This window comes from Semicossyphus pulcher, unplaced genomic scaffold, assembly GCF_022749685.1.
Source record: "Semicossyphus pulcher isolate SPU_LCO1_2020_fin unplaced genomic scaffold, fSemPul1.0.p SCAF_5, whole genome shotgun sequence".
Lineage (NCBI taxonomy): Eukaryota > Metazoa > Chordata > Actinopteri > Labriformes > Labridae > Semicossyphus > Semicossyphus pulcher.
The window spans coordinates 7238082-7252909 of NW_027211726.1; the positions used below are offsets into that span (position 1 = coordinate 7238082).

Here is a 14828-nt window from a genome sequence, read left to right on the forward strand (position 1 = left end):
AAATCAAATCCCTCTGATGATATGTCCCGCCTGCACGTCCTGTTTCACTCGGAAATACGTCACGATACAGAAGCTCGACTTTAAGTTGCATTAACACAAATCCCGTAAGAGTCGGTGTATAAGACGCACTTTTAACGCACTTAAACATTTGATTTTTTTTTCCAATAGCTTCCATGTCATGTGACCCAGTGTCCTCAAATCAATGTCAGATGTTAACACTCACTTTGACGAATACGACAGACCTCGTTACATTAGATTATACTGCTTTTTCTATTTTCTATCAATATTGACCTTTCGTGTTTGCATTGAGTTGTTGCCTTTTGTTTTCTAGACTGCTCTCAGTGTTGAATGCTCTGTAATCTGTTTTGTTCCTGCCTTTGCTTTGTCTGTCAAAGCACTTTGTAAACATCTGTTTTTAAAGGTGCAACATCTTAATTTCCTTCATTTAAACATTTAAAGACTTCTTCTTGGACAAAAACAGTGTTGGGCTGTTTCAAAATGTCATTGGAGGCTCCCAGAATAAGAACACAGAGTTGCAGTTTTACACAGACTTTGATGTTTAGAATTTAGTTTTCAAAAAACACATAAATTATTTTGATGTGGTTATGACATGTTTGTTTGTTTGTTTTTTGGCTGACCGCCGGTCTCAGCCCTACACACTTGTATGTGACTGACTTACCAAGTGACTGTAGACAGTAGAATCGCAATGGCGGATCATAGAGCATATTGGACTTTCACTGACGCGACTCTCTGTCTATACGGCTCTGGATACTTTGTCAGGGGAGAAGCCGGGGCTGCTCGTCCGCTGTCCTCACCTACATCCGCACCTGCTTTCAAACACGTTGTCATCGGCCTCATACGGACAGTCCTTGTAACACATTGCCCACAAAAGCGCACACTGACCTGATGCGATCTGCCACATAGGTTTTGACCGAGTCTTGTTTTGGAATAATAAAGACACTTTGCAAAGACTGGTTAAGAATATATTGTTGTAACGTCATCCATTTTTAGTGTAGGCTCTCCAGTGTTTTTAACACTACATCAGATGGTGCCATGCACATCAGCTCAAGATCACCTCTCATTTACACGAGACACATTTTTATATTGGCAGTATTTTAGGATAAAGGACAAGAGGAAAGATATGACAGAGATTGTCACCATGGTTCACCGGGTGAAATTTGGTTGGTTACTGAATCGGTGACACTTATCTTGGGTGCTCACCTTGAAACGGAGGTGATTGTATAGATGCTCTTGTGCTGCTGGGTCGGAAAATACTGAGATTTTTATAGAACATGTGGCTTCTTTGCAAGTATTTACTGCTGTCATGGCTGCAGCATCAGAATCTGCTTATTAGCCAAACATGAACACGTACATGGAATCCGGCTGCTTGTTGGAGGCACAAAACTCTCGTCTTAAAAAAGCAGAACAAGTTTTGCCATAGGGCCGATATGCTACATACAAAATGATAATATTGAATATGGCAGCTGTGTGCCATGAAGAACTGTTATCATTTTTACATCAGCTTATGTTAGTGATTGATTAGCATAGAACAAATTAATCATTGAAACAAGCAGCAGGCTTTGAGTTTGAGGACTCCTGCAAACACTCGGCTCTGAATGCCAGAAATAATCCTCTTATTTTAAATCAATTTAACTTCATGTTATTTATTTATGAGTTCAATTTATGTTGTTTATGTTTATAGTTCCGAACTCATGGACCCAGCTGTCGGCGCATCCTTGTCAGTCAGCTCGCGCACACACAGGCTCTTAGTTCCTGCACACAGCAGACGTCGGCTCAAACACAAGAGCCAAGAAAATGAGTTTTAGAGTGGAGGAGTGATGGCTCGCTAAAAGACTTGTCATTTTGCACAACCATCAACCACCAACATTCAAGCTGGTTTGTGTTGAATTTTCAATGCCTGTCAAGTGCGTCCTGAGATGGGAGGACGGCGCTGCCTGACAGCCTCTGAGACGCGCTGGCAGAGGGATCCACAGGCTGTGTGTTGACTCTGAGTGAGGGTTCGGCGTGAACGGTCAGATGTCGAGGAGCGATTATGTCACAGCAACGGTCACGTTCTTTGCAAAACAAATGGAGGAGCAGCAAACGGCACATAGGCAAATACTTCGAGCACACACATACATCAGAGGGAGGCGGATGTGGAGCAAATGCAAAGACCTTTGTGGCTGTTATCACTCACCGTTCAGTCCAGCTTTATACGTGTAATGTGCAAACTGAATTTCAAGATGGAGGTCTGCAACATGCAAAATCTTAATCCCTGCATTTTATGAGATTGATTGATATTGATGTTTAATCTACACAAAAAGAGATGAGTATTAAAGCAAGAGCAAAATAAAAGTAACAAAAAACCTGCTCCGGGGTCACAGAGGGACACATGGAAACAAAACCTGTTAACTGACTTTAATTCACACCTACACCTTCCCTTGTGTCCGTCGCTCTGCAGGTGAATCTAGGCAGCCATCAGTACCTGTTCACCGTGGACGTGAACCCCGCAGACATGCCCTGCCTCTGCCTCAGACATGACGTGGACGCTCTGGTGTGGCAGCCTCGACCCGACCAGCCCAGCAACATGTGGGAGCACATCGCCACATTCAACGCCCTGGGTAAGAGCTTTTAAAATGTGCTTTAGGTAGATTTATAGACTTTTGTACATGAGTACTTCATCACCACTTTCCCAACTAATGAAAAAGTTTGCTTGCTATATTGGACCTAGATGTGAAAGCGCTGTGATTAAGGTGTTAGCTACAGAAGCCCTGAGCGGACATGCATCGCATGCATAAGAAAGTGTAGTTAGTGAAGCCTGTTCGGGGCATCTAGGATTTATCATCAACTGACGCTGAACATTAAGGCTGCAGTAGGTAAGACGGAGAAGAGAGCGGACTTTGCTCCAAAATTTGAAAGATCACAACCTCCAGGACCCTCCCCCTCTCTCTCTCCACGGCGCTCAGTCCTGCCTCCAAAGCCCTCCCCACAGAGGAGACCGTCATGCGCACAGGCTAGTAACCACGGCAACTGAAGAAGCCAGATGTACAATATGTCACAATATGTAACACGTGTAAAAACATGAAATGACAACAACCGCAGCCGTTGTATTAAACCACCAACACTATTGAAGCAGATACACATCAAACCAGTGGACATCAGTGTTTTTGCTGTGAACGATAATCTACAGCTAATTCTATTTAGCAAAACCAGCAGCACTTAGTTTGCTAACAGAGACTGTGGAAAAAACAGAGCCAACTAAGCAGTAACACACTGATGCTGAGAACATTTAGCCGTGAGAGCACAGGCACACAGAACTATCAGGAGAAAGCCCGAAACGATCACACTGCCAGAGCACTTCTCAAAGATATTTTCAGCCACTGCAGCAGCAGCGGGAACAAGCTAACGTTAGCCCGACTGCACACAGTAACCGCAGACGTAAGATAATCCTTTATTGATCCCCAGGGGGGAAATTTGCTAAAGGTATGACCCCGACGTGATCTTAGCATCTTAGCAATGTGAAACAAATACAGCAGAAATGAAGCTGGGGTGATTACCTGTCGAGCAGTCTAACTCAGCATCGCTTTTTAATCCTCTCAGCTCCCGTAGCTCTCTCAACCTCAGAAATGCCGCTCCAATGTTTACTGTCGTTTCATTTCCGTCTCGGCCCGACTCTTTCTTTTTAGGTTGCTTCTCCTCATTTCTCTTCTTCGGTTTAACGCTCTTTGTAGTGTAAGCCAAGTTGGAAATACAGGGATGGGCTGTCTTTTCATTCCTGGTGGTTGTTTTTAAGCCTTTGTGGACACAAACCGGCTGACGCTGCGCAAACTGAAGAAATTTAGCTTGAGCTTGCAGAGGAGTGGTGTTGCGCAGTGTTTGATTGACAGCAGCCTGAGAGACTGCTCGGCTCTGATTGGCTGTGTGTTTCGGGAGCGGTGGGTTCTTTCAAATGGCATTAGGAGCATTCGGAGGAGCCAGAGGAACATGCTTTTTTCACAGATTATCCCTCTCATGTGTGACTGCATGTTTAAAGTGACTGGCCCAGCAAATATGACAAAAAGTTAGATTTAATAATGTTACCTACTGCAGCTTTAAAACACTGGATGTGAAACCTCTACAGTGCCCCCTATGGTCAGAAAACGTAGTCGCAGTACGTAGGGTTGAGGGCGTGAGCAGCATTTTCAGTGGGAGCCAATCTTAATTTCCGTTTTTGATGAATCACGACAACTCGAGTTGAATAATTCATTCTTCCAGTTATTAACTTTGTTTATATCTGCTGTCATGCAGCTGCTGCGCCTCCAGAGCTGCAGCTGAGAGATGACACAACGTTTTAAATGGCTGCTATAAAACTGCAGTTAAAGACGAGAGGGAGTTTACTGACAGTGTTTATCCCACAAGGACACAAAGAGAAATGTCTGAAAACTGCTTGAAAAGGGACTATAAACACATTTTTCCTCTGCTCGCCATGAAACCGTTTAAAGAGGTCTGGATGTAAAAGTCGGGGTGATAACTGGATGATATATTCTGTCGTTTGAGTTAACTCCAAATCTCAAATGCAATACCAGCGTCTCCATAAATCTCCACTTTTCTACATTTCATTCATCTTCTCATCGTTCTCTCCCTGACGACGACATCTGGAGCAAACGTAGTTTCAGTTTTCCACTTTGACAAGTTAAACATCGTCATTTGTCTCTTTCTCGACTAAGCAGATATTTACCATCTGCCCGTGTCTGTTTGAGATATATCATCCAGTTTCAACTCGCAGAGGGATCCCCACTGATATTTCCCAACTGAAGTCTAAATGTGGCTCAGAGGAAAACGGGCTGAAACATGCGTCTGTACGTCTAAATCACGCTAGTTAATGTTCGATCGAAAGGAGTGTAATTATAAATAGTTTCCATCTACAAATGTATCTTTCAAAAATGTGTATTATCTCATATGAAAAGTGTTAGCTCTGCAGTGTAACATGGTGGTAATGCCTTTGTAATGTCTTTGTAACACTTAATTATAACCTTTGCAAAAGGACAACTGAATACAACAGAGCCATAAGTCAAGAGTCTCTCTTTTTCTTTGTGCATCCTGGTGATGAGAAAAACAACTGGCAGTAAAATGTGAAGGTCCCAACAACGAGATATATTGTTGTTTCTTAGCAGGAGAAGTGAAACCTGGCGTCATTGTGTAAAAGACGATGCTGCCTGTGTACAGCTGTCAGATAGGAACACAATACTGAGGACATTAAAATGTTCCATTACAGTAAAAGAACAAACATTAGTTCAAAATATTTAAAACTGTAATCTCAAAGATCTCAGTTTCGTTCTCTTTGGCGGCACCTGTGGTGATAAACAGTAATTGCAGGAGCACACTTCCCAGATATCCAGACAGTGCTGCATGTGTGACGTCCACGGTTGGCTCCGGTTGTAACTCTTGATTTTCCTCGCTGACGGTCGCTTTCCTTTTCAGACTGTTTGCTTCATCTGAGCGTCGAGTTTGTTTCTTCTTCTTTAGATTTTCACTTATTGTTGAAGTTGTATCTGTAGTCATCCATCTTTTCTTTGTTTGTTCAGCCATAGCAGATTACTGTTTAGTCGGAACACTTGCAGAGAGCGGAAAAGCAGCCGCTTAGCTCCGCCTACCCTCTCTGGCAGACCAACCACTGCTGGGTGATGGAAAACGCGTCACTAACTGGGCACCGCTTGTCGCCATGTACAGCCAGTCTGTAATACTGCAAATGCAAAGGCTTTCATCAGTGGGCCAGAGGCTCAGTCACCATTGTGTTACCTCATTCAGCGATAGATAGAGACTTAACAGACATTTATTTACATGAAAATCTTCCAGATTATCAGTTCAAGGTTCTGAAAATGAACTGAGAAATGAAATATCTTTTTCATCAAGATGAAATTATGTCAGGGCGGGTTTTGATTCTGCTGGTAGATGCTGCACTGTTCTGAAAAACAAATCTTATTTGTCTCGATCACAAAGATTGACAGTTACATGAAAAAAGTCTCTTCTCTTTAATTGAAACATCCAGGTGTCTGATGGGAAAACTCCACATGCAGGAAGTGGCCGTCAGGTTTTAACCTCCTGAGACCCTGCGTCCTCATATGGGGACATCACATTTTGGCTTCACAGCACCATAATATTTAATTCTGCTAAACTTAGACCCGTTGGTCTCATTCATGGACACTTTGTCCACCAACCTGTGGTCACAAAAGCAAATTACACTGATCAGTGTACATTCAAGATGGCCGTGATCCTGACCAAAATGTGTTACAGTCGGTCTCTACAGAAAACTCGGTAGACAAAGGTACAAAACCTCTTCAGATTTTACGATTGATTTAGGTCCTATTGATCCCCAAAAGGTAGGAGAAATTAAAAATGCATACCAAACAAAAGCTCAGGTCACAGGAGGTTAAGATGTTTTCCAGCTGCGGTGGAGACTAAAGCTGAGATCACATACATCAGGTCTTTTGTCTTCTGCCTTGTTGTCGTGGTTTGAAGTGAACACAGACCGTCTTTTGTATGAGCAAACGTGGTGCGTGCTGTGTGCAGCTCAGAGTGTAGTGAACTTTAAGGACGGCCTGTCAATCAGAACCTTAAAAACCAAACACAGAAATGAAAGCTTAACATGCAGTTTTTTAAGGACATCAGTAGGGCTGCAACTGAACTAATGATAATAATAACTTTATTCATATAGCACCTTTAAAAGCAGAGGCAGGAGCTCAGGAACATAACAGAATGAACATTCAACAGTAAGGCCAAACAGATAGTCGTCTAGAAAATTCAACAAAAGGCGAGAACACAATGCAAAAGGTCAACAAGAATAAATTCACCTAAAAGGAATAAAGGTGATAAAACAGGCGGATTACGAAAGGCAGTTAAAGCAATAGAAATAAAGAGATTCAATGACGTGTGATTAGAGAGAATGGTGCCCTGAACGCCTCTTCTTACACTGTGTAACACTGATGAGCGGGTAAAATCTACACTGCTTCCTGGCTTAAAAACCCTGCAGGCAAACACCTCCCATTAACGCTCTCAGCTGGATATTATCAGTAAGGACATCATGGAGAAGTCAAAGAGGACATTGCCTTTAAAGAGACATGTAAATGAGCAAGAGGCCGGTCTGGTGCAGCACAACAACACATCCGATAATCAAACACAGGCTCCGCTTTGGTTAGCCAATCTTCTGTAAACCTTTTTAAAGGGGTTAGTGGTGGAGTGAAGGTTGGAGGGTTAGGAAGGTTGATCCAGTAACAAGCTTCAATCTTGACGAGCAGCGCCCTTGCCTTGATACGGTCAAGGTGTCCTTGAACAAAGCCTTGAATCACCAGCGGCTCATGTTGAACTGTATTATGACTCTGCTACTGGGCAGCTGTCAGAGTGTTCTGTTAAAGGGCCTGTGTGAAGGAGTGTGGGGATCTTTTGACAGGAAATGAATTTTGTATTCATAAGGATGCTTTCATTAGTGTCTAATTCCCTAGATACCTCTGAATACAGTGAGCAGTCCACGAAGTTGCTCCGCTATTTTTCTACAGTAGCCTGAAAAGGACAAACCAAACAGTGGCTCTTAAATCATTCCACATTTTTCTCAGCACTGCCGTTGTAAGTTCTCCAACATGCTTGGGGTGATGGCAGCGGCTGTCAGTTGGTTGCAATGTGCAGCCCCAAATGCCCTGAATCCTTCACTCTGCAACCTCGATCCTCCTCTTTTATCACCTCTTATTGTTCTCCTTTCCCAGGCTACGTCCAGGCGTCCAAACGGGATAAAAAGTTTGCCACCTGCGCTCCAAACTTCTCCTACGCCTCGCTGTGCGAGTGTCTCCGCCGAGCTTTCATCTACCGCCAGCCGTCGCCGGTGGAAACGGTCCTGTTCAACAGGAAGCAGGGCCGACAGGTAGGGCAGGTCGCCAAACAGCAGGTGGCCAGCCTGGACTCTGATAAACCAATCCTGGGCTTCAGAGCGACCAATGAGAGACTGTACATCCTGACCTCCAGTAACCTCTTTGTCCTAAAGGTCAACAATAATTAGATTTGGGACTATTGTTAGTTTTAGATTGAATCTGATTAACCCTTAAAGGCTCAATCATTCCAAACTGATTCAAGGGAAACATCACTTCCTTATATGCAAATGTGTGCTTCATGTGTCTGTGTTACTACATGTCTGTGGAGGTATCGAATCATGTTCTGAAATACAGATGAGATGAATAAATGTTCACAGAGCTGAAATTCTTTTTAGGATAATTATTCATGTAAACAATTGAATCATCATGTTTTGTGTTTAAAAGCTTGAAATTAACATTTTCATGTTTTTTGCGGTCAAATTAATCACATTTAGAGAAACTGGATGTTTAGTTATTATACTTTTCATATACACCGATCAGCCATAACATTATGACCACCGACAGGTCGAGTCAATATCCTTGTTTATCTCGTTACAATGGCACCTGTCAGTGGGATGTGTGAGGCAGCAAGTGAACAATTTGTCCTTGAAGGTGATGTGTTGGAAGGAGGAAAAATGGACAAGCGTAAGGATGGTAAGCGCGGTGGTCAGTACCAACCAAAAGTGGTCCAAGGAAGGAAAACCGGCGACAGGGTCAAGGCTCATTGATGCGCGTGGGGAGCAAAGGCTGGCCCGTGTGGTCCGATCCAACAGAAGAGCTACTGAAGCTCAAAGTGCTGGAAATGTTAATCCTGGTTCTGATAGGAAGGTGTCAGAAAGCTCCTACAATGGGCATGTGAGCATCAGAACTGGACCACGGATTGAAGAAGGCGGCCTGGTCTGATGGATCACATTTTCTTTTACATCATGTGGATGGCCCGGTGCGTGTGCGTCTCCTACCTGGGGAAGACATGGCACCAGGATGCACTATGGGTAGACGGCGAGAGAGGCAGTGTGATGCTTTGGGCAATGCTCTGCTGGTAAACCTCGGGTCCTGTCATTCATGTGGATGTTACTTTGACACGTACCGACTACCTAAACATTGTTGCAGACCAAGTACACCTCTTCATTGAAACGGTATGTCCTAATGGCAGTGGCCTCTCTCAGCAGGATAATGCGCCCTGCCACACTGCAAACATGGTTCAGGAAGGAACAACGAGTTCAAGGTGTCTTGGTGCCAGATACCTCAGCACACCTTCAGAGGTCTAGTGGAGTCCACGCCTCGACGGGTCAGAGCTGTTTTGGCGGCAGAAGGGTGACCTACTCGATATGAGGCAGGTGGTCATAATGTTATGGCTGCATCCATAGATGCTCCTCGCAATATTACAGTTATTTGTAACTCCATGAATTCCAATTCATAAACACAGGACAGTATAAATCCCTCTTAATGAACGGCTGGTTTTCTGAGAGCCGGCTTTGCTGCACGGATGGCTGCTTGTAGCGATTCATCAGATGGACACAGACGAAATCCCTCTCTTTGGCTCATTTTACAATCATTACTGTGGAAGTATGAAAGAAGCGAACATTCATTTCCATACATTTCCATAAACATGTTTTGCACGTCCCACCGGCTCCTGTCACATTAGCTTCAATCTTGGAGCGATCGGATGGACTTAAATCTCAAGAGGACGAAAAATTCAATCACATCTGCTTCCAATTTATGTTTTACTCCTTATTTTTGCAGCACGTCTCATACGAGCTAGGAGTATATTTATAAGTACTGGTGATGCATTCCTCTTAGTGTAGCTATTAATGAAACCTGTGAGAGATGATGGAGGGAGGTTCATGTTTCCCTCCTGCATTAAGCACAGATCGAGCTGCAGGTTGCATTAGCGGTGATTCCCTCGTTTTTCACATCTGTCAAAGTAAATATTTCTGCCTTTGCCATTTTGAAGGAGGACCACTCAACTATCCGAACAACAAAATACGAAAAGATTCAAGAGAAACACTAATATTGTAAGAAGGAAAGGACGACCCACTTCCTGTTTGTCACATTTTCTTTCAATTGAAATTTAGTCAAAAGGTACGAGAGACACAAACGGGGGAGACGAGGGTTCTCTGCAGGTTTAAACTAAAACATGACATCACCTCAGACTCCTGCAGGAAATAGACTCAGTAAGCAGCAGGCAGCCTGTGTGTGTTTGCTGTCTGGTAAAGATTACAGATGGTCTGAAATTATAGGCTCTGTCCAATTTATTGATCGAGCCTGAAATTGTCAGTGTTGTGTGAACTGGAACAACCAAAGAACAGTGCATCAGTGGGACTCTCAGTCAAAGGCAGTTTGGCTTTACAATTCAATCGCCTTCATCAGGAAGGGCAATTTTGTGAAAACTATCTGCAATTTGTGTCCTCGGCTCCCCCGAGCCCCGCCGCTCTCTCAGGCGATTTGTGTCTCAGCTCAGCCGCTCCGCAGGCCTCTGGTAATCAGCCCTTTCTCTTCTCTCTGTCATTGTGTCGCTCAGGAAAATCCAGTCTTACTCCCCGTTTTTATTTGATTACTGGCGTCCAATTGAGTTAGACCACACTACTCGTTGCTATCAGCTGTACCAGCATCCAGCTAATATCTCCGAGGACGAGCTCTGCCTTCGCTCCGACCACAGAAAAAAAACACCTCGTCGAGCAATTTCACCGCAGAGAATTAGATAATGAAAGATAGTTACCGCTCGCCGTCTGCATTTCCCCGAAGCTTCGTATTGCTGCTCTCAGGTAAACACGACATGACTCTAAGAGTCGTTTTTTTTGAGAACTTTATTAAAAGTGCATTTCCCAGATTGACAGCTGTGTTTTTAGAAGAAGAAATTCAATCAGGCCCTCTGAATGAGCGTCTCCGGCTGCAGGGTCAAGAAACCTGATCTTGCTCTAAATTAAAATCAGGTTTCCTCAGACAGCAGAGATCTGCGGCTCGAGTAACACCAACAGTGTTTATGTTCTCACTTTCACCGTGGAAGACACATACACAGTCAGTTATTCGATCCAGAACATATATGAATACGTTTTTAATGCCTGAATCTTAATCAGATAAGAGAGACTGTTTAATTTTATAGTACCAATCAGCTGAAGTTCTCATGAGCAGGTTTACACTAAACTTTTTATAATAGTTATATAAAGATTATGCAGTTTAAAGCCTGAGTCACATCAGAATATTTAATATGCAGCTCTTGTAGATTTAATTAAATGAGGTTAATTCGTTTTCTAATATTGGTAATATTGTTAGAAGGAAGAGCCCGACTGATGAGACAATTTTCAGACATTATACATAAAGTAATGCCCTCGTTAAGGTGTTGCCTGCTGCGGATTCGGAGGTAAGTACTTCATATTTTAAAGATTTTTGGGGCGGCCTTTTTGCCTTTATTGCCAGGACAGCTGAAGAGAGACAGGAACGACTGGTAGGGTAGAACAGAAAGCCTTTATTGTCATTGTACGCTGCAACATACAACGAACTTAGAAGTGCAAAAAAAAGACACACACTCACACAACATACTCTATCCAAGCAATCAATGACCGTATTAATAAATAAAATAACTAATAAATAAAATTAAAATGAGTCCATAGTGCAATATTGCCGTAAAGTGCTGTGTAAGTAGCAGCACTTAAGGTGACTGTTACTGTTACAGAAGAAAGTGGGGATGACGTGCAGCAACTGGCTGAGGTCGGAGTCGAACCTGCAGCCGCTGGGTTGACGACTGCAGCCTCTACACATGGGGCGTATGCAGATTAATAAACTGCAACCTTCAAGCTGTTTAAGTTACGTCTCAGATTTTAAATCAGTTACTGTAAGAACATTAAGTTCTATCGTCAAGTTTGTATGGATATTATTTTTGTTATTTTAATGTGATCAAGAAGTACAACACAACAACAATACAAGGGCAGACAAAGCACGAAAAATGTACTTGTATTGCTCCTCTAAACAAATGTAACAATTTAAAATAAAGCAGCCTGTGAACTGATTACAAAGTGAAAAAAAAATGAAAGGTCCCTCTTTTGTTGTTCACACGTAGTTCCTGTAGTTTACTCCGTTTGATGCACAGGTTGTTTTATTCCTGATACAATAAGCACTAATAATGAATTCATCATGAGTGATACTTCAGTTTATATATTAGCATGCCTTTATCAAGTCTAGTAGCTGAATATAAGAGTGTAATTTAAGTGTGTAATTAGAACCGAGTGGTCTTAAAAATCAGTTTTTGATTAAAGCTCAGCTGATGAGACTGCTTGTCTCTGCAGGTGTAATTGGCAGCTTTTTAAATGATCAGACCATTAAAGTAAACAAGTCTGGGGTTTTTTTCTGCGGCAGGAGGAGGATAACTGTAGGTAAATTGTTGTTGACTTGATTGCATATTGTTTGGTAATGAATAGAGCTCCTCCCTGTTGGAATCAGTCGATGGAGGGAAAGGTAATTAGATGTTATTGATGTCATGCCTGAACAGTCGTCTCTCCACAGGCAGCTGACGTTACAGCGCCGTGAAAGTGGCAACAACAGAAACGAGACTGAGTGTAAGAAGTGAACACTGCATGAACTCAGAGAACAGCTTTAACCTCTCCAGTCCTCTTAGCAGCAGCCCGAGTGTTGATGGATTATCGGTGACCCTCCACATCAGCTTGAACTCCTGAAAGCCGTCAGCAGAGGGTTTGTTTTTGCAGTACCAACAAAAATTAAAATTAGTTTGGCAAACATATGCAATTTAATTTTCTTAACAGCTGAAGTCATTTCGAAAAGAGCTGGGAACTGTTGTTGCAGGTCCCCAAGGACAGAAGGCAAATTGAAGGCGGATGAGGGAGGGAGGCGGGTTTGTGTTGTTAGCAAAATAGCCAAAAGGCATCGCCCTTGTTCACCTGCCATCCTCCCCCCTCTACATCCTCTAGTAGCAGAGGGGAGGCCGGGAGCAGAGGAGGGGATGTTCAGTTAAATATGTAAGAATCTACGGCTCTAGCATTTGCTCGAAAATATCAGCAGCGTAAACGTGCTGTGTGTTGATAATCCATGGAGCTGTCCGTAGTGCTGAAGTAGCAGACTTCAAAATTGTTGTGCCCTTTTCTCTCCCTTCCATCCTTGTACAAAATCTGTAATATCGATGATATTGTCAGAAGTATAACACTATAAATACTCTTAAGACATAGTCTGAAGGATAGTGTCGCCTTCATGACCAAAGCGACAAGCAGAAATAAGAGCAGCAACAATTTAACAATTTAGTAAGTGATCAAAAATGTTTACAAAATATTCCAAATTGTCCAAATACTTTTTTCAAGCAAAAATTTCAAATATTTGCTAGTTCCAGCTTTTTAAATAGAAGAATTTACTGCTTTTTTTTATATTTTGTAAATTAAAAGTCCAACAAAAGCCGAACAAATGAAAAGAAACACCACGGTTTAAACGGTTTTGAACTGTTGGTTTGACAAAATAAGCTTTTGAAAACGTCTCTTGGGCTCTGTGGAATTCTAATGAGCATTTTTCAATCAATAAATTAAGGGTAAAATATTAATTGATGCCAAAAATAATCGTTAGTGGCAGCTAGAGTAGCAACATGTAGAGCGAGAGGATTGTAGAAACACGCTGCTGCCTGTTGCGTTCCTATAATGTTCCTTTGTGCTGAACAAACTCTCTCAGACCACGCCGATAAGAAAAGAGACTACAGATTAAGTTTTACCTGGAGATGTTCAGGTTTGGGTAAGTTGCTATTGAAAATGAACAAATTACCTTCTTCCAAAGGTGGTGGTTTAGATGTTACTAAAAACCTGGAGTTTTCCGTCACAATCATTGTAGACGGCGTGATGCGTCTTTGCACATACACTCAATATAGTTAATTTTCTTCCACGTGTAATTATTGACAAAAGGCTGCTCCCTGGTTGCAGTAGAGCTGTAATTACTCCTCCCCTTGTCTCTGTCCGCGCTGTCATAATGAACATTACAGACCCATTACCACTGAACTACCTCTTTTCATTGTGCTGAAACTCGTTGATTTTTGAGTTAATGAGCCACAAAGTTTCTCTACCTCTCTGCTCCTCCCTGATTAGTATTCCTCTCTGCCCTCTTGTTCTGTTTTTCTCTCTGAACTTCATCTGTTCCTGCTTTGCACCTTAATATTCCTCCTTCCTCCTTTGCACCTTGTCTGCTTTGACACCTAATTAAGTTAAATTCAGACTATTTAATACGATGGCAAAGACGTACTGTTAACTTCCAGAGGGGCACTAATTTCAGCTAATTCACGGCCTCATCTAGCAGAGTCGGTCGGCTAATTATAGCCTGACATACAAGATTGTAATTTTAAGAGGTGATTTACAGCTCTTTGTTGGGTTTATGATTGTTGCTAATGGATAATTGCTGTGATATCGATGCTCTGTAATTGCCAAAAATGACCTCTCAGTCAAACAGTTCTGGTTGCAGAGTTCTCTAATACATTTTTTATGATGATGAAGTTTGTTTCATACTGACGTTGGTTATAGTGTAAGAATCACTTTTACAGGTTAAATTTAGGCTAAATTGCGTTCAGCTAGGGGCTGCACAGTGGTGCAGTGGTTAGCGCTGTCGCCTCTCAGCTAGAAAGTTCCTAATTCGAATCCCGGTTCGGACGTAGGCGGCCTTTCTGTGTGGAGTTTGCATGTTCTCCCCGTGCATGCGTGGGTTCCCTCCGGGTACTCCGACTTCCTCCCACAGTGACTCTTAAATTGCCCGTAGGTGTGAATGTGAGTTAGAAAGGATGTCTGTGTCAGTCCTGTGATTGACAGGCGATCAGTCAAGGGTGTTTCCTGCCGCTCGCCCAATGACAGCTGGGATTGGCTCCAGCCCCTGAAATTGGATTGTTGGAAGTTTTTAGGCTCAACTGGGTTTAGTTAAGATAAAAGGAGCCCCAAAAGCTGATACGAGTGTTGGAGTTATCTGCTTAATACACAAAAT

The 14828-nt window shown here is 42.7% G+C and overlaps 1 protein-coding gene across 1 annotated transcript in view; it reads left to right on the forward strand.

Annotated features, from left to right (window-relative positions):
* Nucleotides 1-8206, forward strand: part of nudcd1 (NudC domain containing 1) — a 37870-nt gene extending 29664 nt beyond the window's left edge. Inside the window, exons 9-10 of the mRNA XM_069681779.1 lie at nucleotides 2462-2621; nucleotides 7737-8206. Of these exons, the coding sequence (XP_069537880.1) occupies nucleotides 2462-2621; nucleotides 7737-8026 (450 nt within the window). The 3' untranslated portion in view covers nucleotides 8027-8206. The remainder of the gene's footprint in view (nucleotides 1-2461; nucleotides 2622-7736) is intronic.
* Nucleotides 8207-14828: the final 6622 nt, after the last annotated feature.